The sequence below is a fragment of the Apteryx rowi genome, unplaced genomic scaffold (genome assembly GCF_003343035.1).
Source record: "Apteryx rowi isolate R43461 unplaced genomic scaffold, aptRow1 scaffold_5, whole genome shotgun sequence".
Classification (NCBI taxonomy): domain Eukaryota; kingdom Metazoa; phylum Chordata; class Aves; order Apterygiformes; family Apterygidae; genus Apteryx; species Apteryx rowi.
This window is the reverse complement of record NW_020450760.1, coordinates 9,675,619-9,699,782: the sequence shown is the minus strand read 5'-3', so window position 1 is coordinate 9,699,782 and position 24,164 is coordinate 9,675,619. Positions and strand designations below refer to the sequence as shown.

At 36.3% G+C, this 24,164-nt stretch overlaps 1 protein-coding gene across 6 annotated transcripts in view; it reads right to left on the bottom strand.

The window, feature by feature from the left end:
- The window catches only part of GALC (galactosylceramidase), a 47,228-nt gene that overhangs the window by 4,574 nt on the left and 18,490 nt on the right, over positions 1-24,164 (bottom strand). For 2 of the 6 annotated variants that reach the window (XM_026079396.1, XM_026079395.1), the window contains exons 7-16: positions 19,214-19,344; positions 13,347-13,502; positions 11,104-11,228; positions 9,724-9,851; positions 9,154-9,243; positions 7,744-7,833; positions 6,430-6,574; positions 5,700-5,880; positions 3,061-3,224; positions 1,256-1,332 (exon numbers count right to left, since the gene is read on the bottom strand). In XM_026079396.1, the coding sequence (XP_025935181.1) occupies positions 1,256-1,332; positions 3,061-3,224; positions 5,700-5,880; positions 6,430-6,574; positions 7,744-7,833; positions 9,154-9,243; positions 9,724-9,851; positions 11,104-11,228; positions 13,347-13,502; positions 19,214-19,344 (1,287 nt within the window). The other 4 variants (XM_026079397.1, XM_026079398.1, XR_003255735.1 and 1 more) reach the window with 3 other exon arrangements.

The window sequence follows — 24,164 nt, the reverse complement described above, 5'->3', positions numbered from 1 at the left end:
AGTAGTGGAAAAAAATTACGGCAATTTACCTGCCTTTCCTAATCTGAAAGGCAATTATAAACACAAACAAAAGCAAAGAATGTATTTCGAGAAGCAATTAATTTTCTCCAGTCAGTGTGAAAACTCTTTACAGAGGGCTCTACATTTCTGTCATTACATCAAAGACATGCTTAGCACAAAATACTTTAATGGCACATATAGAAGTTTGTAGCATTATCATTTAAAAATTACCATGGCTTTGTGTTTTGAACAATTTACATTCACTTTCAGCACCTCATTCAGCTTGGCAAGCGTCTTAGCCCATTTTACAGATGGCAACCAGTCATATATATAAGTGAACAAAAAACAGAACTAAACTACTTATATTCCTGTGAATGCCCAGAGAGGAGTGTCCCTTTGTCTCCCAATGTGAAAGTACAAAATGTAAAAGTAAGCTTCTGAACACTCACTTGACATTTTAACATGAGAGAAAGACTTGGTGCATAATTTTAAAGAGAGTTTGCTTCAGTCCTAGATCTCCCCAGCTAGGATTCACGCTCTCCTATACTTCAGGCCACATGCAGTTGCAAAGGTTATATTCTGCAGGGGATTCTACCGAAATACCTGAAGCCATTCCTGTTTTAGTTACATACATCAATTTTAAAGCCAGCTAACTGCACAGGTATACTAAAAGTAGAGTTTGGGACCATTTTGTTTACCAATTAACTAGGTCAAACAGAAAAAAAAACAATTTGGACAGGCTTCTCATTAGTTATGGCTCATTTCCACAGCAACAGTTGTTTGTGCTTTCTCTGTACAGGAAAGAAGAATAGCAGCTCCTCTCAGTTCCCCAGTCCTTAAGTGGCTCCATTTGCAAGGCCTTAGCATGCAAAAAGAATGGGTGGGAGTGACATTCATAAAACAGGCTAGTGCAGTGGTTCCCTGACAGTCTTCAGAATGGAAAATCAGGTTACAATCTTTTCATAAGGCTAAGAGATTCAGTTCTCTATCCCACCTATTTGCAGCTTTCAGCTCATCTTTGTGATTCTTTTCTATACCCTCTCCAGTTTCTCAAGATCTCTATAAAATTACAGCCAGCAAAACTTGACAAAATTTTCCAATATTAGTTTCAAATAACAAATAGAAACATCTGTGTTTTAGATAGGGCACTTTAATGCAAACAGACAGTCAATAGTATGCCACAGTTTTTGTCCAACTCATCCAGGACAGGAAGCTTCACAACTGGTCTTTTAACTTTTTGCCTGTCTCTCCTTACCTGAATGCTGAGAGTAAGTGTGTGCCATGCATTGGCCCGGACACCAGAGAGTCCTTTCATTAGTATTTCTTCTCCAGCTGCAAAACACACTCAAGGTTAGCAAAGAGTTACTTCACACCTTCGCTATAAGACTGATAGCTTAACACCAAGCCAGCAAGAGGAAACTAATACCTGATTTTCAGAGGTGTTCAGAACCAACAGCTTATGGATTTCAACTGCTGCATGAAGGGCTTAACACACAAGCCTGAACTCTGCACTATCAATGTCATTCTCCTGTTTTGCCAGGACTGTTTTACCACTGAAATCTGTAAGAGTCAAAAAGCTTCTGGGGACTAAAATAAGGATTCCCCATATTAGGAATATAGGTTCATAAAGTGTGACAGTAGCTATTGTTCTGCTTGTTCCACAAGTCTCCTTGTTTATGTATTAGTTCTGTTTTAAACTAGTTCTGGTTCCCTGAGTTTGAGATGCCACATCAGCATGTTGCTTAGTTCTAGTCAAAATTTAAGCTAAGCAATAAAAATAAAAAATTTAAAAGATCAGGTGTGACTGACACCTGGATGGAAGACCTGAAAAAAAATTAAGTGCAACAAGTAGCATCTTTAATTATTCAGTAGAGAGCCTGAATAATAAATTAACTTGCAACTAGAACTATCTTCTAGAAAAATATAAAGATCACTGAAAATAGCTGTGGAGAAAAAYTACCATATTGCATAACCAGCATCCCAGTCTGAAATAATGAGCTGGTTAAACAAATTCCCCTCATTTCAACTAGGAAAATTACTCTTGACAGCCTGAGAAACTAATTGGGTAATGTTGCCATGTCCTATTAAAAATAAATACTGGAGTCCCTTCTTAACATAAGTATATTTTTATACAGCTGAAAATTAAATTGTTGTGGAGTTAGATTATTGTGAAGTTTCCTAGGGTGCAACAGTATGCTAAGAAGAGATAATGTGATGCCTTTTCTATTCCACCTGTTCACTGTTAAGAAGGAAGAAAAGAGGGGAAAAAAAAAGGGGGGAGAAAGAAACAAGGAACAACAGTTACCAAATAGAAGAGGAGAATACTTTTGAAGTCCAGTAGTGTAGTGTGAAATGGGTCATTAAATTGCACTTAAGTCACCAGGAATCACTGAAAATTATAATTTATACTCATGAAGTGATAGGAAATGCATTTATAGCAACAAACACTGCCACTATTTCAAAGCAAGTTAAAAAAGAATTTATAGCCATTGCTCAAATATATTAAAACAGATAGTCTTTCATGTGCCTGTCAAGTGCTGTACAGGTGAACACATGAGTGCATTACAAGTAGAACACACTCTGACGCCACTGGACTAGACTGACAGTATAACGCGTAACTTGTGGAAACAGTCAGCCACTCATCATCATCTAAAACAAATATATGCATATTGACTTACATTGCTAAATGAGATGGGTCACTGCTTTTAAAGACAGATTTTCTTTTTAGATGTAGTATAAGAAATCAAACCTTTCTGAAATAACTACTGCATAAGAATATTTACAAAAAGCAAAATAATTTACCTGAACTACTGTTAAATACGTTTTGTCAACACAAAAAAGATCCAAAAAGCTGCGACTGGTTAGTGTACTGGCCAGYTGCCTTCAAATGTTCCATTTGCATACAGAATATGACCCTCATTAGAGAATAACAGGTTAAGCTCACAGTGATGACAGCTGAGCTATGAAATCTGCATTTTTTTTTTAATCTTCAGGTTTCTAGATGGCTTTCAAGGTGGGAAGTCCATATGTCAGCATGCACTTTAGCAAACAGCTGCTTACCTAGGTCACCAGTGACTCTGTAGGTGCCATCTGCAAAAACCCAGAAGAAAACTCCTTTGGTACTTCGAACATATATCCCACCATTGTCAACTCTTCCTGCAACAAATACGCCTCCATCACGTGGTTGTTCTATGTAGATGTCACAAGTGACTGTAAAGTTTTCCCTGTAAGCAAAGTGTAGTGTTTAAATAAGCAAAGAATGGATTTTGAGCAGGCAGTAGGTAGAAAACTTTTCTATACAGTATAGCAACCTTTTTGAGGAAAGGTTTAGCCATCCTAATTGCTACTACCTACAGTGTGAGATGTATAGATCCATCCTCACCTATTACTTGTCTAGACTGGTAGTTCCCCACCCGCAAGTCCATAGATGATCTTCTAAAGAATTATTCTTCTCAGAGGGCAACAACAAAAATAAGCATCTTGTCAGCAAGTTAGTTTGTTACACAAAGGTTTGCACCTCCACAGAAAAACATTCAGGTCTGCAAAATGATGAGTTAGAAACTACTTCTTTAGATGACTGAATATCCAAGATTTTAGGCCACAGCTGCTAAAATTTGATCTTCACTTCTCTAGGGTTTTTAATACAGGTCAAGCCTTAGGAAATCCAGACCCCTTGCCCAAACAAATTATTAAACAATATTAAACAAATCAACCTAGTTTAACTATTTGTTATATTCATTTGATTTTCCTGTGCAACAGCGATACTTGAGCACAACTATAAAGTTGCGCACAGAATGACAACTGAAAAGGAGGATAAAAATATAGCATCAAGCAAAGGAATCTCAGAACAATCAAGTGGCACCTAGAAAACTTACACAATTTTTTTTCTTGAAGTTGCAGTACAAGCCCCTTACAATAAAAAATAAAAGTATTCATTTATTCTATTAATGTACGTTCAACAAACTAAAAATCGAAATCCCAAGTCTGAAGTGACTCGCAATAAAATGGTGTTAGTATAGATACAACCTATCTATAGATTCAATACAACCACGAGAGCAAAACATTAACAAATGCAGGAGTAGGAGTGCATAGCTTTCACAAAATAAAATTAAAATTCAAACCAAAAACAACTAAATAACCCTGAACTTTAATCATGGTAAATTGTTATTAAAGACTGAAGTTACAATCATCACCCCACAAAGAAATCCAGTGAAAGATTAGTTCAGCAGTGCAATACAATGCAATAAAACTGGAAAACATCAACCCAGGACAAGATGAGCCTTAAGCTGGGATGAAACAAACATATCAAAGGCTATGAAATTGAAGACTGAAGTTATGAAAAGTTATAGCTGTGTAACACCTATATAGGTGTATATAGATGTAACTTGAGCAACCAGCTGAACATTCAGAAAAAGCTTTATTATGAGAAYAGGATGAGAAAGAAAAGGAACCCAAAGTGAAATAATTGGAAGCTCTGGGGCATTTCAGTGCAGGAGTCTAAGAATAAAGACTACGAAGTAGTTTCAGGGATCACTGAATGTGATCTGCTCAAAGAGGGGAAGTTGATTAAGGGGGAATATAAGACTTGCTTAACAGAGAACTGCAGATGAAAACATCAGATAACTGAAAAAACTTCCAACTAGAAGGTGGTGGCATACTTCCAGGCTTCAGGGCAAAATGATCATTTGGTCAGGCCTGAAAATAGACAGGTGAAGCTTACTCTGAAGAAAGATTTGGGGGATTATCGATACTGTTAGAATGAAAAAACAGACAGAATGGTTACATGAAAGAGTATCAAAAGAATTTAGGCCAGACTCTTACAAATCAAAGAAACAAAGTCTTAATAAAGTTTACTTTTATTTACTATTATTAAATCTAATATTTAGCAGGTTCTTTACCAAATCCTTTTTAATACTAATAAAATCATGCTGAAATGTTTTGCTTGATCCCAAATTACCAGCATCACAGCTCCTAGAAAGAACTACAGTCATTACACCTGACCAGTAAAGCTCAGTTACATTCACACAGAAATAAAACTGTTCTCTGTAGCAGGTTAATCAAATCCACACAGTTCTAGGGACTGCTCAGAAGGTGGCAGTTATAACTGAATTAACTCCCAAATTATTTCACTGATACAAGATTGATTAAATCACTAACAAATCAAGCTTTATATGGACAAGCAAGACCACTTAAAGTAATTTAAACTGAATCAATCTTTTGTCCCATTTAAAAAACACATTGAAACTCAGTGCACACTTCAAATTATGATCCTACCCGAGTTACTACTTTGACTTGGTCTTTCTAATAAGCCACCCTATATCCACTGTTCTCAGACAGCTTGGACAAATAATGCCCAGCAGGATAAGAGGAAAAAATTTTCCACCAGGAAGACACTGCAGCACTGGAAAAGGTTACCAAGAGACATGGTGGAAATCTCCATCTTTGGAGGTTTTCAAAATTCATCTAGACAAGGACACAGTTGATCTGATCCAATAGCATTGRCAATAGTCCTGCCTTGAGCTGGGCTCAATGACCTCTGGAAGTTCCTTTCAGTCATCACTTCCACATGTCTACAGACAGTCTGAATGCATAAACCATCTGTCCAAGAGAGATGAGGCTGGGGACAATGAACCAACCATAACCCACACCAATAAGGAGGACATCTTCCTATGTGTCACCAGAAAATAGTGTTTACATACCACTGAAAATTTCCTATGATACTGATGGTTTGGTCTGCATCAGAAGACCAAGTGATGGGTCGCTGAACCACCACCTGACGGAGGGTGAACACGTGATCTCCCGGATCAGAAGTGTTTATGAAGTACTCAAATACTCCTGTTTGATCTGCAAAATTTGGAGCTTCACTGAAAGGTGGATTACCTGTTCAGAGAATAAAATATATATCAACACCAAAATATTATTTTTCTTCAATCTATCCTTGACTTCAGAAAGTTCCTCTGAAGGTATTTTCCATACCTCTGACTCACTTTATCAAAGTACAGACTCCAAAACAGATCAGTTTGGGGGGCTGGGAGGTTTTGTTGGGTTTGGATTTTTTTAGTTTTGTTTTTAAGCAGGCCCCAGTTTTTACATATGCATAAACAAAACAAACTCCCTTCTTTGCTTTTTCACTTCCAAAAACTACCTCACTACAGTTATGAGCTGTATCATTTGAATCAAGAATTTTAAAACTGTTGGTAGCCAACCAATTAAAACATAGTATTAAATACACCTTCTTGCAAGTGAAGCATGCAGGTGTAAACTGTCAGACAAGCAGGTATAAATAAGAAAAAATAAAACACATGCAGATTGCTTCATGTCTCATACACACACATAGATGACTCAAATACCACAACTGTTACAGACTTTCTATCTTGAGACTATATCTATGTGTAAATTAAGTTTCTAGACCAGAGAATTCAGACTTACGAATATTGAAATCATCTTTGTAATTAGAAGGAAAGGGCTGAGATGGTGGAGGGTCTGGGCAAATACATTTTTGCCCTGTCTTGAGCGTGGTTAAAGTGTAGACTTCATCCACATTTAGATCTAAATAAAAACTTCCCCTCCAGACCTGGAATTAAAGAAAGCTCAAGCTGCAAAAAGAAAAAAATCAAACACTACTAAATAGCAATATATCCAAGTCTGAGTTAGAAGAGATCCTCTTAAGTCCTGATTTCAGGCAAAAATCCTTTCTTGCCTCAGTGTAATTCCTCCAAGCTATATTCAAAACTGTTCCCCCAGCTTCTTTATAACATTCTCCAGGTAAGCTTGGATACAGCTAGTAAAGTTGTAGTCAAACAGAGCAAATGAGACATGCTTTAATTATGCAGTTAAGGTATGAAAGCTTAACTTTTAAAGCAAAGGGGGAGGAAACACTTGAAATTACAGACAGACTTTTAGGAACACTCATTTATGGGCAGGATTTAAGTAAAGTCACATGCAAGACAGAACGCGCCTCGCTTTTTAAAAGGGCCATTTTAACAAAGTCATTAGTAAATAACTTGAGAAAGTGCATTTTTATCAAGTTGGTGAGAAACTCCATATTCTCACTACTTTGGGTAGCACAAATATAATTTCAACAGAGGTTCTTTACTCCACAATATTTCTTCTAAATGCATCCAGAGAACATGCAGGTCCCAAAGGTTTGACAAGGAACATAGGCAGAGAGGCTAAAAAGTCAGAAGGTTAATCAGGCCTCCAGGCCAGAGAAATACTGTGGCTACGATCTTGCAAATCTTCCTGTAGCATGAACTCCAAGGCTAATTCAGACTGACACTAACACCTAGCAGATGAGTGTAAATAAGGTTAAACTGGACAAATAATGCTTGAGTCTACCATACTGACATTTTATTATATTGCTAATGTACAGGCTGAGAATAAAATAAGGTGGGGCAGGAAACAGAAAAAGGTCAAATGCATCATTAACACATTTGAACCAAGTAATTGATTACTCTCAAACTACATACCTGTTAAAAAGCAGTGATGCATCAGCCCTGCACAACAATTAACATCATCAGCCTACTCAGCATTTGTTTATGAACACACATAGAAGACCATGAAGTTTGTCTCTGAAGGCACACCCAGAAGGGCCCAATACAAGTTACTTTAGATTATTCTGATATATGGGATCCTACTTTTTACTTTGTAATCCTATATTCTAAATCAAAGAAAAAACATCTTTTTCCACTATCAATTCTTAAAAGCAAGATTACTATAGAGTATTAAAACAGATCCATTTACCTTTACAGGATGGAGCTGCTGAAAAAAAGTAGACTGTGCAGATTCAAAGCCAAGCCTAGAATGCCACACCTGAAGTGTTTTCACCATATACTGCAATGAAACATAACACAACTTTTTTTTAAGTCCTTTAATATTCACCTTTAGAAATATCCATCTCTTAAGGGTGTCTACCTTTCATTAGATCTACTGATCTCATAGGAAGCCACCAATCCATTTACCCAGTCAGCCACTACATACAGATTAACTTTTTGCAGATGATGCATGTCAATAAGTCTTTGTCCCAACACACAGTAATACTGCTTAGGGAGACAGAAAGCAATGCGATCACACACACACATCTTTACCTTTTCTATTAATCAATAACAGCATCATTGATGCAAACTCTCAGCCTACTAGCAACCAGACTGAGATAGTCTCATGCTAATTTTGCTTTAATGAGACCTTGAGGTTAGTTCCTGGTTTTGATGTTCATTCTTGAACAGAGCATGTTGCCTATAGATCTCCAAACTCCTGTGATACCATGGCATATCAACTACATTAGTTACTGATTTTAATCATAGACAATCCTTGCTATTTCTTAATAGAAGAACAACATTCTTAATATTCTCTTCTTAATAGAAGAATTCCCAGAAGAACAGCAAACAAGGCAATCTAAAGTTTGATTTGGATAAGCTGTCTGATACTTCCCCCAAAGGGAGCTGTATTCCAAAAGTGATACTCAAATGCTTTTCCCAAGTAAACCATTTTATCACCACAGTATGCCATTCAAAATATCTCCTCCTAAATGAAGGAAAACTAATGTCACCAGAAATCAAACTCCAAATATTTAAACACTTCCAGCTTCTGAGAAGCAATTATCCTTAACAGCTACTAATAAAACATACTCGAGTTTATGCTATCAGAGCATTCTTCACATTTCAGAGAGAGATTCAGTTTAGTGAGACCACAAAACCCAGGAGATTCTCAGAATCTCTCTTCATGGAATGGAGCAACCTAACTTAAAATGTACAAATGACTGCAGTTATTCCCCTGGAAAGAAGCTGATGGCAATTAGAAAGGTCATGACTATGCTAGCCAGTCAAACTAAGTCAGCACGTCAGAGCAACCAGCCTTGAAATAAATCCTGAAGAAAAATCCAATTGCATCTTTATTTTAGGGGATTTTTTCATCAGCACACAGATKATTAGACTGTAAGGTAATAGTTCTACAAATTCAGTTATGACATTACATCTCGTGGTAAAAGCGGGAGYAGAATGCTTTAGACTTTGCCAGAGGTATAACAGCTTCTATTGCTGAATGTGTAGAAGAACTCTGATTTCTTGCTATCCTGTGATATTACCTTGTTTGTATTCAAATATAGATAGCAACTCACTTTATGAGAGTGATCAGATGTATTCAATATCTACTTACAAAAGACCCTTTGAGGTAGAAAGTTGCTCTCTGAGGTGACACACTGAAATGAGGCAGTGGAGGCCTGATACACTGAGAGTGATTATGACTCTGGGGGAAAAAAAAACAAACAAAAACAAAACAGAAGGAATATACATTTCTGGAATTCACCAGATACCAGTGCTGATGAAAAAAATCATATAGCATAAGTATAAATAAAAAAAAGCCATATAGGATCAGTTTTCATCTATTTCACTGCTATCTTAATGACAGTTACCATTATACTACCTTAATAATTTTATTTGGGATGTTGCTTAAAACAGAAAATGATTTAATTTCCTACTGAAAAGTCATCAAATTAAGGCTAATTTGTGATATAAAGATGACATATAGAGTGACCACCAGGAACATTTTGATAGCTGCCTATTCAAAGTTTAGATAGAAAAAGGACATTTAGTGGTCTCACTAACAAAACTACAAATATCATAGAACATCTTCACACATATTAAACCATGTACATCCAAAGAAGTTATTCATAACAAAACATTGCTTTATCTTTTCTAGTTTGTTGGAGCTGCTGAAGCACATTACCATAGTTTCAATGATAATCGTAAGGTTTCCCAGGCCATCAGTCAGAGCTACAAAGCTGCCACCTCCTTCTAAATGTCCATCCACTTGTAAGTATGACCAGCCTGGTTCAGTAAATTGGGTTGTGTGTGCTGAAATAAAACAGAACAAAAATTGGAAGAAAATAACTAAGCCTTGATTAAAAAATAACTACCATTTATAGTCTAAACTAAATTTTTCTCTCTCACACATGCACGCAAACTTTTAACTTTGGGAAGAAAGTAATGAAATTTCCAAAACAAATTCCACCTATATAAGAAGAAAGATTAAAGAATTATATTTAGGCACAATTAAAAACATCAGCTCAATGGCAGACAAAACAGTTAAAAAGAAATGTTAGCAATTAAACAGGAACAAAAACACTATTATGCCATTGTATAAATCAACCATGTAGCTGCAACATTCATCAGTTTCTCTCTCACATGCACACTCGTCCATTTTTACAAAGAAAACGGTTGAGCTAGAGAAAGTACAGAAGGCATCTATATGAGGAATAACTAAGTGAGGTAGAGTTTTCAGCATGTAAGAGGCAGTATCRAAGAGGGATATGACATAGATCATAAAATCCTGAGCAGCATAGAAACAGGAACTCTTCAGTCTCTCTTCTGAAGTCCAGTGAAGTCCAGTATGGTTTTTTCTTTTTTTTTCTTTTTTTTTCCCCCTCTCCTTTCTCTCTCTTTTTTTTTTTAATATATATGTTTTTACATATGCAGGTAATAACAGAAGAATAARAATTGACATTTGCCTTGATTCTTCTTGATGACATTGCTTATGCCACCTGCCCTACTGAACTGTAGCAAAGACAGAAAAAGATAATGGAAGGACTACACAATTACCAGTGAAGCCAAGTGTTCAGAGATACTATGTAGAAGTACTCCCCTTCCCCCAGGTACAAGAAAATGCTGGGTTACACAAGCAGCCTCAAAAGAACACAGAAGTGCTTTGGTCTAGTTTCTCAAATGGAAAAATACCAAATGTCTACTTAAGGAGGAGAAAAAATAAATAAATAAAAATAAAAAAACAGAACCAGGCAAAGCACACTAACCTTTACTGGCATTTCAGATCAAAATACTTTAATAGTGACAGCTATAAAAGACAGCAGTTAATTCATTTGTGCACGCACCCCAAGGTCAAATATTTAGATACCCCCTGCTACTGATCTTCCTGCTTTCTGTTAAAGGGAGCAATTTTTTTTTGTATTCATAAAACAGTTACACAGAGCTACTTTAATTTGGTACAAAAATTAATACACATTTAAAAGCATTAAATCAATAAAGGGCTTAGATGATACAGTTATGCTCTGGTTTAGGTCACTTTAGCAATATATATTTGCAAACTTTTCACCTGTAATCCAAATAGGCGCTTCTACTCTGTAGTAGCCACTCCATGGTTCTTGTGCTGTCATTAGTCCACATCGACCAAAGGGCAACTCTTCATAATAACTAGCTACTAAATTCCATGCAATGGTTCTGGAAGAAAAATAGGGTTTTTTGCTTCATTCATGTGGATAGTAGTAGATGAATTTGGTACAAGGATTTACACCTCTTCTCCCTTCTCCACCTCTTTCTCTCACCAAGGATTTCAAATTAAAAATCTCTAAATTCTAGAAAGCAAAAACTGCAGTACAACTATTTTCTCTAGCATAGACTGAAAAGTAGTTTAGGGCAAAAATCTTTTCTGTTAAAGGACAAAACCACAGGAGGGGAAAGCAAAGCAAATCAACTAGCAGTGTTGGGAACTGCTTACTGATACGTTCTCTCTTTGTGTCACTGTAGCAAGTTGCCAGAATTAGGACATTAATGGAAACGTGCACTGAGGGTTAAAGACTCCATTTACATTTTCTCTTCTGACCACATCAGTTTGTGGAAACCTTGAAGGAAAAAGATTAAGTTGCCAAAGTTTAGAAGGTTTCTTTGTTGGTGGAGGTTTTTTTGGTTGGTTGCTCCCCACCCCACCCTTTTTTTTTTTTTTTTTTTTTTTGAAACAGTAGAAAGTATAATCCTTCCTTTACCCACATACATTAAGAGATAACAACTTTACCTGGCCAGCTTCCAGCAATTGTTACCATTTTAAGAAGTTGTCAGAACACTAACAAGTTAGTTAATTCAAGTCTTTTGATCTGGTCTTCATTGAAAAAAATCTGTAGCTAGGACTTGAAACTCAAGATCTGTACATCCATAAATGTGCAAATACAGCTTAATAAAGCAGTTATTAATAAAGCTGCTGTATTATTCTCCTGCTGTGAACTGATGAGAGCAAAAGGTCCATTTTCTAAAGTCATTGCTATAGTTTTACCACAGTTTACATGCATTTCAGAAAGGATGCAGAAACCCCCAAAAATGTGCTCATAAAAAAGCAGCTTTGAGATATAAACTTGACAAACTGCTCACATTAAAAGTCTTCAAAGGTCCAACCTCACAGGAAAGGAATGAAAGGAACTCAGACTCAGAGGAAGTGAATTTAGCAGAAAGATAAGCCTTCTTTTATCAGCCAAAGCCTGTTTTCAGTATAGAAGCCAAGATAATTTCATTGGATATATGGATTTGGAACTATTCTACAATAATTTATGAATTCCATATATAGGTCTGGCTGTTGGGTTATTAATTAATGGGGTTCATATAATTACAAAGGGCTTGTAAAAAATAAAACAAAAAAAGACTCGAAACAAGATATTTAAGCATATGAGAGCCAAGAGAAATATACTGGTCAGGAATTCATCTAGGAAATATTTATGTTAGAAAATGTCAGCTCTCAAAAGGAAAGATAGGATTCAYAGAAACCAGTTGATTTCAATGAATATTGTTTTACTGGTATCCGCATCCTTTGTTGTGCTCTGTTTCAAGCATTTTGGACAACGATATTTCTCTTAATAGTTCCAAAATGAAATTATGTATAATATAAAGCTTTGAAATTATTTTGCTTATATCCTGATGCTTACGTTTTCTTTAATCAGAATTTTTTAAATTAGTAGTTGTTTCATTGGAAACAAAGTATGTTTTCTGGTCTGTTCTAAAATAGTGAGTTATGTAATTTTCCAATAAATAGAACAACAGCTTTCTTAAAGATTTCAATTTGGCAAGAAAATGTCCAGGAGAGAAAAAACACCAAAAAACTACAGCAGATTTCAGACTGGATCCTCAGAAGTTGTGTGGAAAAAGTAGATGATGACATTCTTATCTGCTCCTTTTAACTTAAGACAGCAATAAACTGACAAAGACTAAGAATCATATATAGAGATTAGCTTTAAAGTTATTTTCCTCCAGTGTTTTTCATGCTGTTAGTTTTCTTATGAGTGTTCTCTTTTTAATAATATCATCAGATGCTCAAAGACACCTGAACTCAGTTGCGTAAGCCAATGGAAACATGGGGACCAGTAACTCAAGAACACACTAAAACTTGTTGGACTTCTATCTGCAAAGGGTAAGGCCACTGGGCTTGATACCTTACTACATTTGCACTCAGACTGATGGTGGAGAGCACTTCACTTTACTCTTTGTCTTACCATAGCAAATGGATGCATGGTATAGTACTTTAGATAACTCTTGCGTATGAAGCTGTGAAAGCGAGCAACAGCACACAACACTTACGAGGTCATGTTTCCATTCACGTAGTTTTGGTTCAGGATCCGAGCCCAACAGCCTGCACCTACTTCATCATTGAAAGTACTATAATCTTCTGAAGACCACAGTTTCTTCTGAGTTAATATGGCATTTGGCACTGTTTTTGTTCCAGGATAGTGAGCCCTACACAATATTTTCAAAAAGAAAGAACATTTATCACAAAAAGAAAAATCAAAGCCYGAAGCACAAGCAGTAGCAAACCAACTCTCCTCCTCCAAACCAAAAATGAAAAATAAACTCTTGCTTTGGAATAACAGCAATGGAATCAAAGAAATTGGTAACAGAGAGATCTGTAATGTTATGTAGCTTATCTCATTTGCATCAGTACAAGATTATTCCTTCTAATGCATGTCAGTGCATGAGTAGACCTAGTTTTAAATATACCATGCGGGTCCCACAGCTTTCTAAGGCAAAGCTTTATCCTGAAATTTAGCTCAAATACTTTCATAACTGCTGTGCCAAATAAAGAAAATCATGCTATACTTTGCACTAAACAAATCTGTAAATAATTATAGATCAACAGTAAGATAAAGTACAAGGTATTCTTCTAAAACCTTAACTGCATGAATGCCCTAGTCATCATCTAAGAAAAGCTGACTAGCTTTGTACACCTTTTTAATAAACTGATCTTTCAAGCAAGGCAAGCTAGTTGGACTAAAAAAAACAGTTGAAAAGGTGTAATAAACCAAAAAAAAAGTGACACACAATAAAAGCTCATTATCTTTGCAAGACTTTCCTTAGTATGAGAACAGATTCTCCCAAATGAAGACTACTGATCATACTTAGCTACAACACTGATTCACTGTGCCAAACTAGTCTGACTGAAATAAAACCTTTCAAATAATTTACAGAAAACAAGGTCATGATTTTCCCCTCAGATAACACACCCAYTGAACACACTGGTAAGCTAAATACATGCACTAAAATCCAAACCATCAGCACGGGAAATGAAAGCATAAAAGTTTCCCTTACTATTAGCCTGAAATATCACAAGTTTATGAATTTGTGAGCCAGGGACACAAGAAATACCAATTTTTCTAGGTTAATGGTTCAATTTGACCCCCAGATTGGGCCTTGAGCCATTTCTCAGTTTTGTAGTCCTTCATATATAACTTTACTAGTGATAGCCTAACAGATGTTAGAGAATTTAAGTACATCCTCCTTTCTGCTGTTCAGATTATTGCRTATTTTCCTTTTCGCTTGGAAACACAAGTACTACCTTGGTACCAAGCAAAGGCTTTGGTAATGGCATGAAAAGTGTAGTCTGCAAAGACAAAGCAGAAAAGGAATAGATCTGTACTTCTATACTCCATACCCCAGGGAGCTCTTTGTCTTAATTATTAAGTATCAGCATCCTTGTCAAATACAAATTATGTTTAAAAATATATATATAATAATAAGGGGGGCATATTTATAAAAAGCTTTACACAAGATCACATGGAACATGTATAGAGCTCAGATCTCCTACACAAAGATGAAGGTTTCCCTTTATTTGCATAAAAGGGAACAGAGAAATAATTCAACATCAAAGACACTAAGGCTATTAAAATACATTGGGAAAAAATAGGGGCGATAGGATTAAAGTTCCAAGAACAAAAAACAGGTTCTAGAGGCAGACAGACTCTTTCAGTACATCTTCATTGGCAGCTTTGTTCCACTTAAAGCCCACAGGCTTAAAACACTCTACTTTTGTCCCACTGGTTTGCAACCAAGAAAAACAGTTTCACCTCCAGTCGAGAAATGGATCATTTTTCTCTCTTCTTAGATGCAATTTCCATAACTGTTAATGAACGTGATTTACATCCTATTTGCTTCTCACTCAGACACCTCTTTTAACCAGGGGTTTTTGTTTTATTTTCATTAATAACTAAATCAGTCCTAAAAAAGTAGCACATGGGTAATGAGTTCAAAACTCCTATTCCATAGGAATGCCGTACTTTTAAAAGTACAGCAATTATTTTAAAACTTCTAATATCAGTGTAGATTTTATGCCTTAAAAAGACCTATTCAAATGCACCAAATAAACATTTGCTATCAGATTAAGGTGTAGACTTTTAAATGCAATATGCCTTGGGTTTGTTGAATTCAATACAATTTATATTTAAGGAAAACACTAGATCATGTTACAGCCCTCTTTCAGACTTCGTGTGCCACTTTACAGCCTCAACAATTAACAAATGAGGTATGCAGCAGAGGAAAGGATATTAGCTGTGTCAAGAAAATAGTGTAGTCTGCTCCTTCAGCAGGGAAAGCAACTTTTTTACTCCATTGGAGAGCCACCTTAAAGTCAAGAGAACTCTAAACCTGTATGATGCAACGACAGATACACAGAAGTCACCATCCAGTTACTTTCAGGAAATAATTGGTCCACTGAAGGATCACTATCACTTGGAGGGGTCTGAGTATCCCAATTAATGTTATAATGTTTCAGGAAGAAAAAAAAAAAAAAAAAAGAGACTCCTAAACACCTATGCTTCTTGCTTGCTGCCTGGGAAGATGAACTGGAGAAGAGAGTTTACGCACCATCCTTACAGAAGTGATACTTCAACAGCAGCAGATTCTCTGCTCTTTTGAGGCACACTATAACAGAAGAGTATTTCCAAGAGAGAGGAAAGTGATACGTATCATGAAAGTAGGAAAAAGTTACACTGGCTCTTGGTAGAGAAAAGGTAACGAGAAGAATGGTACGAACAGAATTACAACAAACATGCCATATAACTATAAACTTCAGGTTAGTGCCAGAGAATTTACCAACAGCTATTAATATCAGTGTTTGCATTCTTCAGATCACTGTCATTTACAAAAAAAAAAAAATTTTTTTTTTAAATTAATCCCTCTGTGTTTTAGTCTCTCTAGCACCTTGGTCTGGGGGTCAGCAGATGGACTGAAAGGGGAAGAGAGATGTTTTGAATGCTGTATTTTAGTAAATATACATCAAAGCCATTTTTTGTTTTCCACTTTAACGGGTCTTAACAGAGTGCTTCATCAGAGCCCCTAACTGTTACAGCAGTAACAAAATATTTTTAAAATATTAACAATTATCAGATGAAGTGCTTTTTATACAGCTCCACATCCTCCTATATCTCCCATGTTAAAAAATCCACAGTTCTGTGTAGTGCAAAAGTTTTGTAATTGATAGTTACACCAGATCAGATATATTAACAAAGTAACAATAGTTTTAACTTTTCTACTTTTGAGTTGTGAATGCTGCTTGGCACAATTGCCTACAGTGTCCCAATTAGGATAATCTAGTTACAATAAATCCTTTGTATGAATTCTCTTTTGATGATAGCAAGGGAACAAAGGGGAAAAGGGGGAAATCAGGACAGAAAAAGCAGGGTTTTCACTATTTTTCTCTCGTGCACCATGACAAGGCTACAGAAATAAAATAATACCAAGATTAGCACATAGAATACCATCATTGCAATGAAGCTTTACAGAAGAGCACTACATACAAAAAACTCAAAGCCTGGTTCTCAACAACATTTCTCGAAAATTGAATTTTTCAACTAACATGACCATCTTTCCCATTTATCACTCTTTATAGGCACACAGGCACAGCAGGAACTTGCAACAGTTTGAAATCACACTACTACAGGCACCATAATTCCATCAAACAACCATTTCACAAGGTCATCTTTTTCTTGGGTTGTTCACTCGGACATAATTTAGCTCTGACAAACTTCTCTCCAAAAGGCCTGGTTTTGTGTGACGCTTGCATTCAGCCAAGTGTATCTTCAGAACAGATCCAGTTAAGAATGCTGATGCTTCTATCCACAGAGACTGAGATGTCACCTAATGGTATTCTGCATTTTATTGGGTGAAAATTAAAGCTGTTGCTGTTACTCCTAATGTCACTCTCTAAACACTTCCTATTTTCTTTCAATTAGCAGCAAGAAGAGAAAAAAAGGTTTTTGTTTTTGTTTTGTTTTTTCTTCCCCCAATATCTAGAGCAAGAGTAATTTGGTCTCTATAACAGGCAAAATTGAACTAACTGGTTTACACTGTGTTACAAGTAAGCAACATATCTAAAGTAAAAAGAGTAACTGTGGAATCTGTAAGCCTATYCCCGGAAAACAATGTTTTTAAGAGCTATACTGTCATTTAATTGTGTTCAGAATAAGAGCAATACTTGTTTGTACTTCATTATATTTCATTTCACTGGCAAAATTGATGCAGCCATAATAGCTCTGAGAAGCTTATTGCAAATATCATATTATAAAGGGCTTTGGTGACCAGGGTCATTCCTACGTGGGTAAACATCTATTAGTATTTTTACAGCATCTCTTCAGGGCTCTCTCTCGTTTCCAGCCATTGCAATACCTTACCGATGAAGCCTGGATGCAAACAGTGCAAAATAAAACAAATATAGACAAAAAAGCACCAGCTTTAACTAATTTCCCATCCAGCTGATCTGATTAGAGGCTTCACAGATTACAATGAGGTTGAGTCCAAAACTGATTTTATGTACAGTCATGTAAAATCCTGGCTATTTGAAATATTTCCGCAGTTAAAAAAAAATCATGAAGAGATGTGCACCACTGAATGTCCAGTAGCCAGCTGATTATCCACTACAGAGTGTTTCAATTCCCTGTTAAGGCTGAATCACAGTAGGGACTTTAGAACTTAAACTTCTCACACAGAGTTAAGTAATTATAGCTCACTAAGACAGCATGAACCAGTTCAGCTTCATGAACCTACTGACTGCACACTTGAGGCTGCCAAAAATTGGAAAGGAAACATGCTCAGTGCCATGGGATCATGGTAACACAGCTCCACAGTTTCCAGACATCCGTGGATTTGAATCTGGTCAGAGTGAGTTCTAACCGCTTTCACCTGTTGATCTACATATGATCCAAGTCTCCACTTGCAAGAAAGTATTAGGATACCTTTTGTTGTTCAGAATATTTTTCAGGGACAAAAAGTGTGTGTGGCGGGGTCGCTTTAGTTTTTGTTTTGGGGGGGGGGGGTTGCACATGTTGTATATGATGTTCTTGAAGTTAAAAACCCTGGATTGCCTGTGTTTGGAGGGGAAACCTTTATTTATACACCTACTATGGGTCAGATATGTAAAGATGAATAGAAAAGACAACTCAAGTTGAAGCAGAAACAGTTACATTTGAAGCATCTGATTGGGTCAGGCAAGTTTAAGGATCCTAAGAATTTAGAGTTGTTGTGAAAAAAAAAAATTAATTGGCAAGTCTTATTCACATTTCTATTCAGCAGACAAATCAACATACAACCGCAATTTTAGTCTACTACTTTGCAAAATATTACCATTATACGATGAAACCGAGAAACAGAAAAACAAGTCAGCTTGTTGCATACTACTATCCAAACATATCCCCCTCATCACAACAAAATAGGAACTAAGAATCAAGACACAAATTTAGCTTAAAAAAAAAAGTCAGTCGCAATTCATTTCTGGATCCCACAAGTTTCTGTTACTGCAGATTGATGGAAGTCAGTAATACAAGGCTGTATATAAGGCTGTAAAGTTAAAGCACTTTTTTGCTTACCAAATAAGAACCAAAGCAACCCTCAGAATAAACAAGGTTGTCCAAAAAATTTAAGTTCATCAAAAGTGCAGCCACAGCCAATAGGATTCTTCCCCATGATGGGAGACTTGTGATTAAAGGGTCTGAGTTGCCACCAGGACAAAAATCTGTGATTTGATGTGGGTTAGTAAGAAAGATTACAGTATAAGACTTTTAGTTGCAGATAAAAAATACATAAAAATATGAGGTAAAGCTTTAGCTTTGCTATTTCTAAATAAGCAAATAAAGACAAACTGAGAACAAACCACCAAGAAAGAAAAAAAGAGAACCCCCTACCCAATCACATCGACCACTCCGTGGAGCTCAGAGTCAAGCAGCAAGACAAAGGAAATGGGCTCCCACAGTCTATCGCTGGCTATGATCCTCACCTGCTGCAGACCATGCTTATCCAATGTGTATCTTAACAGCTTTAAAAGAAGAGAGGAAAGAAGAGAGAGAAGGGAGAAATAAAAAAGTTTTTCAAATTTTCAAACATTTATTATTGGGGAAGGCAGTACCTCCTTCAACACTAACCGAACAATTGAACATATTTCAACTTTTTCTCCTCCCCTCAAATCCAACAAAAACTGCTACACCAAATAAAATGTAACAAACAGACTGTCAAGCACAAAAGGTCTTCCAGGAAGGACAAGTTATTCATGTCCATGGCAAAAGAACCAAATGTTTTTCATTTTTCCTTGTTTTCCTACAAACACAAAACTACAGATAAACAAAGGCAAAGCGTATCCCATGTCATGCAAGATAGTCTATTTGCAGATCAGCCATTTAGATGTTACAATGTTGAGAGTTAAGCTCCAAGGACSGCATACAGCAGGGCAAAGACAACTAAGTATTAACTGTGTAGCCCTTGTAAAACCAAAACAAACATTTAATTAAGGTGACAAGGAGATGATTTCACCTATTCTCCCAACTAATTGAATATTTCAGTTTAACAATGAAGCAACACAAATGAGACCAGCTCTTCCTAAATACAATCAAAGGGAAAAAAAGAAAACCCAGACATATATTCACACCTTATTACTCAACTCCATTTTATTTCAAATTTCAAAATTGCAATCAGTGTACATTTCCCAAGAGACACTTGGAGGCCTTGAGAATCTCTGAGACAAATTCAGTGTCACACAGGAGTAAGCCTAAAGAAGGCAGTTTCTAGAAACCCAGAAGCCCACACAGAACAAGCCCCTAAACAGTTTGCTGTACTTCTGTACTTATAATTCAGATAACATCAAATGTCCAAGTACCTTCAAACATTCTGTATATTTCTAGAATATATAATCTTGTCCAATAGGGAACACTAACTACAGAAAACAGTACTTTAAGATCTTTTTCACAGATCAGAATCTGAGCTGGTTTGCATGTGGTTGGGCAGATGTAGTCTGAAATGTCAAGATTTCCTTCCCAAAGTCTTGACATCTTTGTCTGAACACAACATTAATACTACATTTGTACTGTATTTTCCTGTTCATTTTACATTAGAATAAGGCAATATTTGTTTTACAAATTTAACATACAGACCAAGGCTAAAGTATTTAATGATCGGAGGAGGTTCCTGATAACTAGAAAAAGGCAACTGTCATGCCTGTCTTCAAGAAGGCAGGATCTGGGATGCTGTAGGCCAATCAACCTAACCTCAGTCCCTGGGAAGGTTATAGAGCAAATTCTCCTAGAAGCCATTTCCAAGCACATGAAGGATGAGAGGATGACCAGGAACAGCAGCATGGATTTACCAAGGGCAAATCATGCCTGATGAGCCTCATTGCTTTCTGTGACAAGATGACTACCTGTGTGAACAAGGTGAAAGCAGCGGATGTTGTATACTTTGACTTTAGCAAGGTCTTTAGCACAGTCTCCCACCAAGGCAGGYAGAAAAGTCCAAGCAGGACCCAATTATTAGTGATGTCCCCAAAGACTGACATCAGGGCCAACACCATTCCATGTCTTTAATAATAATAAAGACAACAGGACAGAACGCACACTCCRGAAGTTCACAGATTACATGCCGAAAAGGAGGGCTGTTATTTAGAGAGACCTAGACAGGCTGGGGGGGAGGGGAGGGAAAAAAAAAATAAAAGGTTGACAGGGACCTTGTAAAGCTTAATAAGGGCAAGCACAATGTCCTGCATCTGGGACAGAATAACCCTGTCTGTGCAACAGTACAGACTGGGGACCAATGAAAAAAATTCAGTTAGGAATAAGMACTTAAAAGAAGAAAAAACAAACAAACAAAGGTTGCCCAGAGGGGTTGTGAAGATACTAAAACTCAACTGAACTCAACTTCAGTGATTCTGTCTGATTACAGATAACCAGATCACCAGAAATATCACATTTAAAAAAAGACACTGCCACTTTAACAGCAATATCTACAGTTCTAAACCAAAGACAAACATTGGGTCTTAGGATCAGTTACATAACAAATGCAAAAGCAGCTTCTAGCTTGTGCTTTGAACTGTGCAATACAGAAATCCTGTTTAAAATAGATGGCAAAAGTAATATGGTTCAAAACAATAAAATAAAATCCAGAAGATGGTATTTTCTATAATTAATCCTAATTCTTCCACCAATTTAGCACACACCTCTCAGGCAAATCAATTCAGCTTTCTCTTTCACAGCAAATGTTTTCTGCCTCAGATGGAGAAAAGAGTCAGCAAACTGGACCTGTTCTTCCTATTGGACTGAGAAAGCTATCATATTATTGTGACTATACCAGTATCACAGGCAAGTTGAAATGCTCCTTCCTTGATCATAAGACTACCAATTTCCCTAAAGCTGCAACTATATGCATTATAAAAACACYAACAAAACAAGAACCCCTTGCATAAAAGCCATAATCACTGACGAAATAGTTATTAAACAGTCACTCCTCATTGTTCCTAAGACTTACCATGATTTTTGAATTACAAACATTAGGAAAGGGAAAAAAAGAGACAGAGAGAGAGAGAGAAACTGAAATAGCACCAATCATCTCTGCCATTTGATCACTGTACTAGAAAATACTAATGATACATCAATTATTGGACAGAACAAAATCATATTGTATTTTTAAATAGAAATTAATTTGAAGTCAGATTTTTTTGACCACACAACATGCAATCATTTTCCACCAATGAAGACTTACAATGGGAAGTTATCTTAACTGATTGAGAACTATTGTAAAACATTTTCACTTGGTCTACTTCTAGATAAACCAGAGAAATTGTGTTGGCATGTAAACTTAAGAAAAAACTTCTTGCCCAGTAGAATCATGCTTCATCAAGCACAGCAAGCAAACAAAATTCATGTCTAACATACAAGAGGTGCTCCAAAACCAGAAGTTTAAGATGCAGCCCAGRAGAAGAGTAACATGAAGATATACTGTATAAATACAGAATTAAGACATCAAAACGACACGTGAAATGGAAGTGAAGACAGTCTGACAGACAAAATAAGGAAGCATAACATAACAGTTTAAAACTTGAGGTAACTAAATTGCAAATTTATTTCATTTTCAAGCAGTTCTATCAGTACCAAGTAAGCAATTTGATTCGATAGCAAATAAAGGTTCYCCTCGCCCCCCTTCTACCATAGACTTAAATTCCTCTTTTTGTTGGCAAGTGCTGTAACTCATTGGTATGAAATGATGGCGAGCAGTACGCCCAGGAAGACCGCTCACTCAAACAGTGAAACTGAAATACCCTGAGTGATAACAGTTTGGTAACTTTGGACCTAAAGAGAAAATATGAAGTCTTCTATCTTTCAAACCACAAGACAGCAGACAGCAGGGGAAAAAAATAAATAAATGGAGACAGAAGCTTTACCATAAATCTATGTTAGGTATGCTTCAGATTGTAAATAGCATGGGTGGGGACAAGGGGAAAAGGAAACAATGGTATCAAAGTAAAAATTACTTGATGCAAAACAGCAAATGAAAGGAAACACAAAGAAAGGGAAAGGTCAGTTACTTTATAGATGGATGTCAAAGTGATCATTTCAACTATCTAGATAACTGCTGAATAAAACAATATAAATTTAATTCCAAGATTCCATTAAAAATAAACTGTAAAAAATGTCACAGAGAGCGTTAGACTTGCAAGGAGATTACAGAAGAGTCAACCAATGTACAAATAAGAATTTCAAAGAACAAGAATTTAAGACTATTTAGGAAAATGGGTCAAAGTCGTAGATTTGGCAAGCAACTAGATAAAGATATCCAAGAGACATACAGATACAGTGTAATTTTAGCCACTTTCTAAACTTGAGCAACAAAGGACATATGCACAGCCACTATCATCTTTTTCTAGGTCAACATGAACTCAGTGTTGCAGTTGGTGCCTTCAAGTCAGCACTGACTAAAATGATGTGTTGTTCTCATTTTGCTGTGTGTGCACTAACCCAAATTTCTTAACAGACAGAGGAACATTTCCTGTGCAGTAGCTTTGCTAACTCTTGACTTTTCATGACTGGGGAAGGGGGGGAGCAACACCCACACATGCACTTCATTAATCACACTGCAGTCATGAGGTCTGCAGCATAACTAGACTACATCTGGTATCTCCATAGGTCCCTATAATAAGAAATGCAAGAAAAAAAATCTGCTAAAGTTACTCAAAGATTCTGGATGAAAATAGCTATTTCCTTCAGGAAAACTAAAGAAAAACATCAACTGATCTTTATAGCATTCAAGTTTTTTTTGTTTAAAAAAACCACACATACAAAAAACCCCACCCACTCCCTTTTAATGTGATTCAAGTAACAAAATTTGTTATTACTCCTGTAACACAGTACAGAAGAACACTGAAGAACACATTCAGCATTCCACATGTTAAAGTAGTCCAATAAACAGACTTGTTAAGAACTTGCATAAAGTGTTACTTGACACTGAAGAGACTAGTTGACTAGAACTCCCATTTTTTCAAGAAAGTGACAAAAAAAATTCAACTTAGAAATGAACTTAAGAGTTCTTTTTTCCACTTGTCAGGTTCTAAAAATAACTGCCAATATCTTGCAAAGAGATACATTACATACTCACAGCAGCCTCTCTCAAGATAAATCATAAATGCCTGACATGTGCTTCTTTATCACATTAGTTAAATCCCAAAAGACATCCAAAATCTATTGTAACTAAAATAGGGACAGCAAGATTTGAAAACTGCCAACTAAATATACAGCATCTTTTTCATTTTATTAGCCAATAATCTGCTGCAGGCATTGGCAATTAAAAAAAAAAATACATACATACCTGACACAAGAC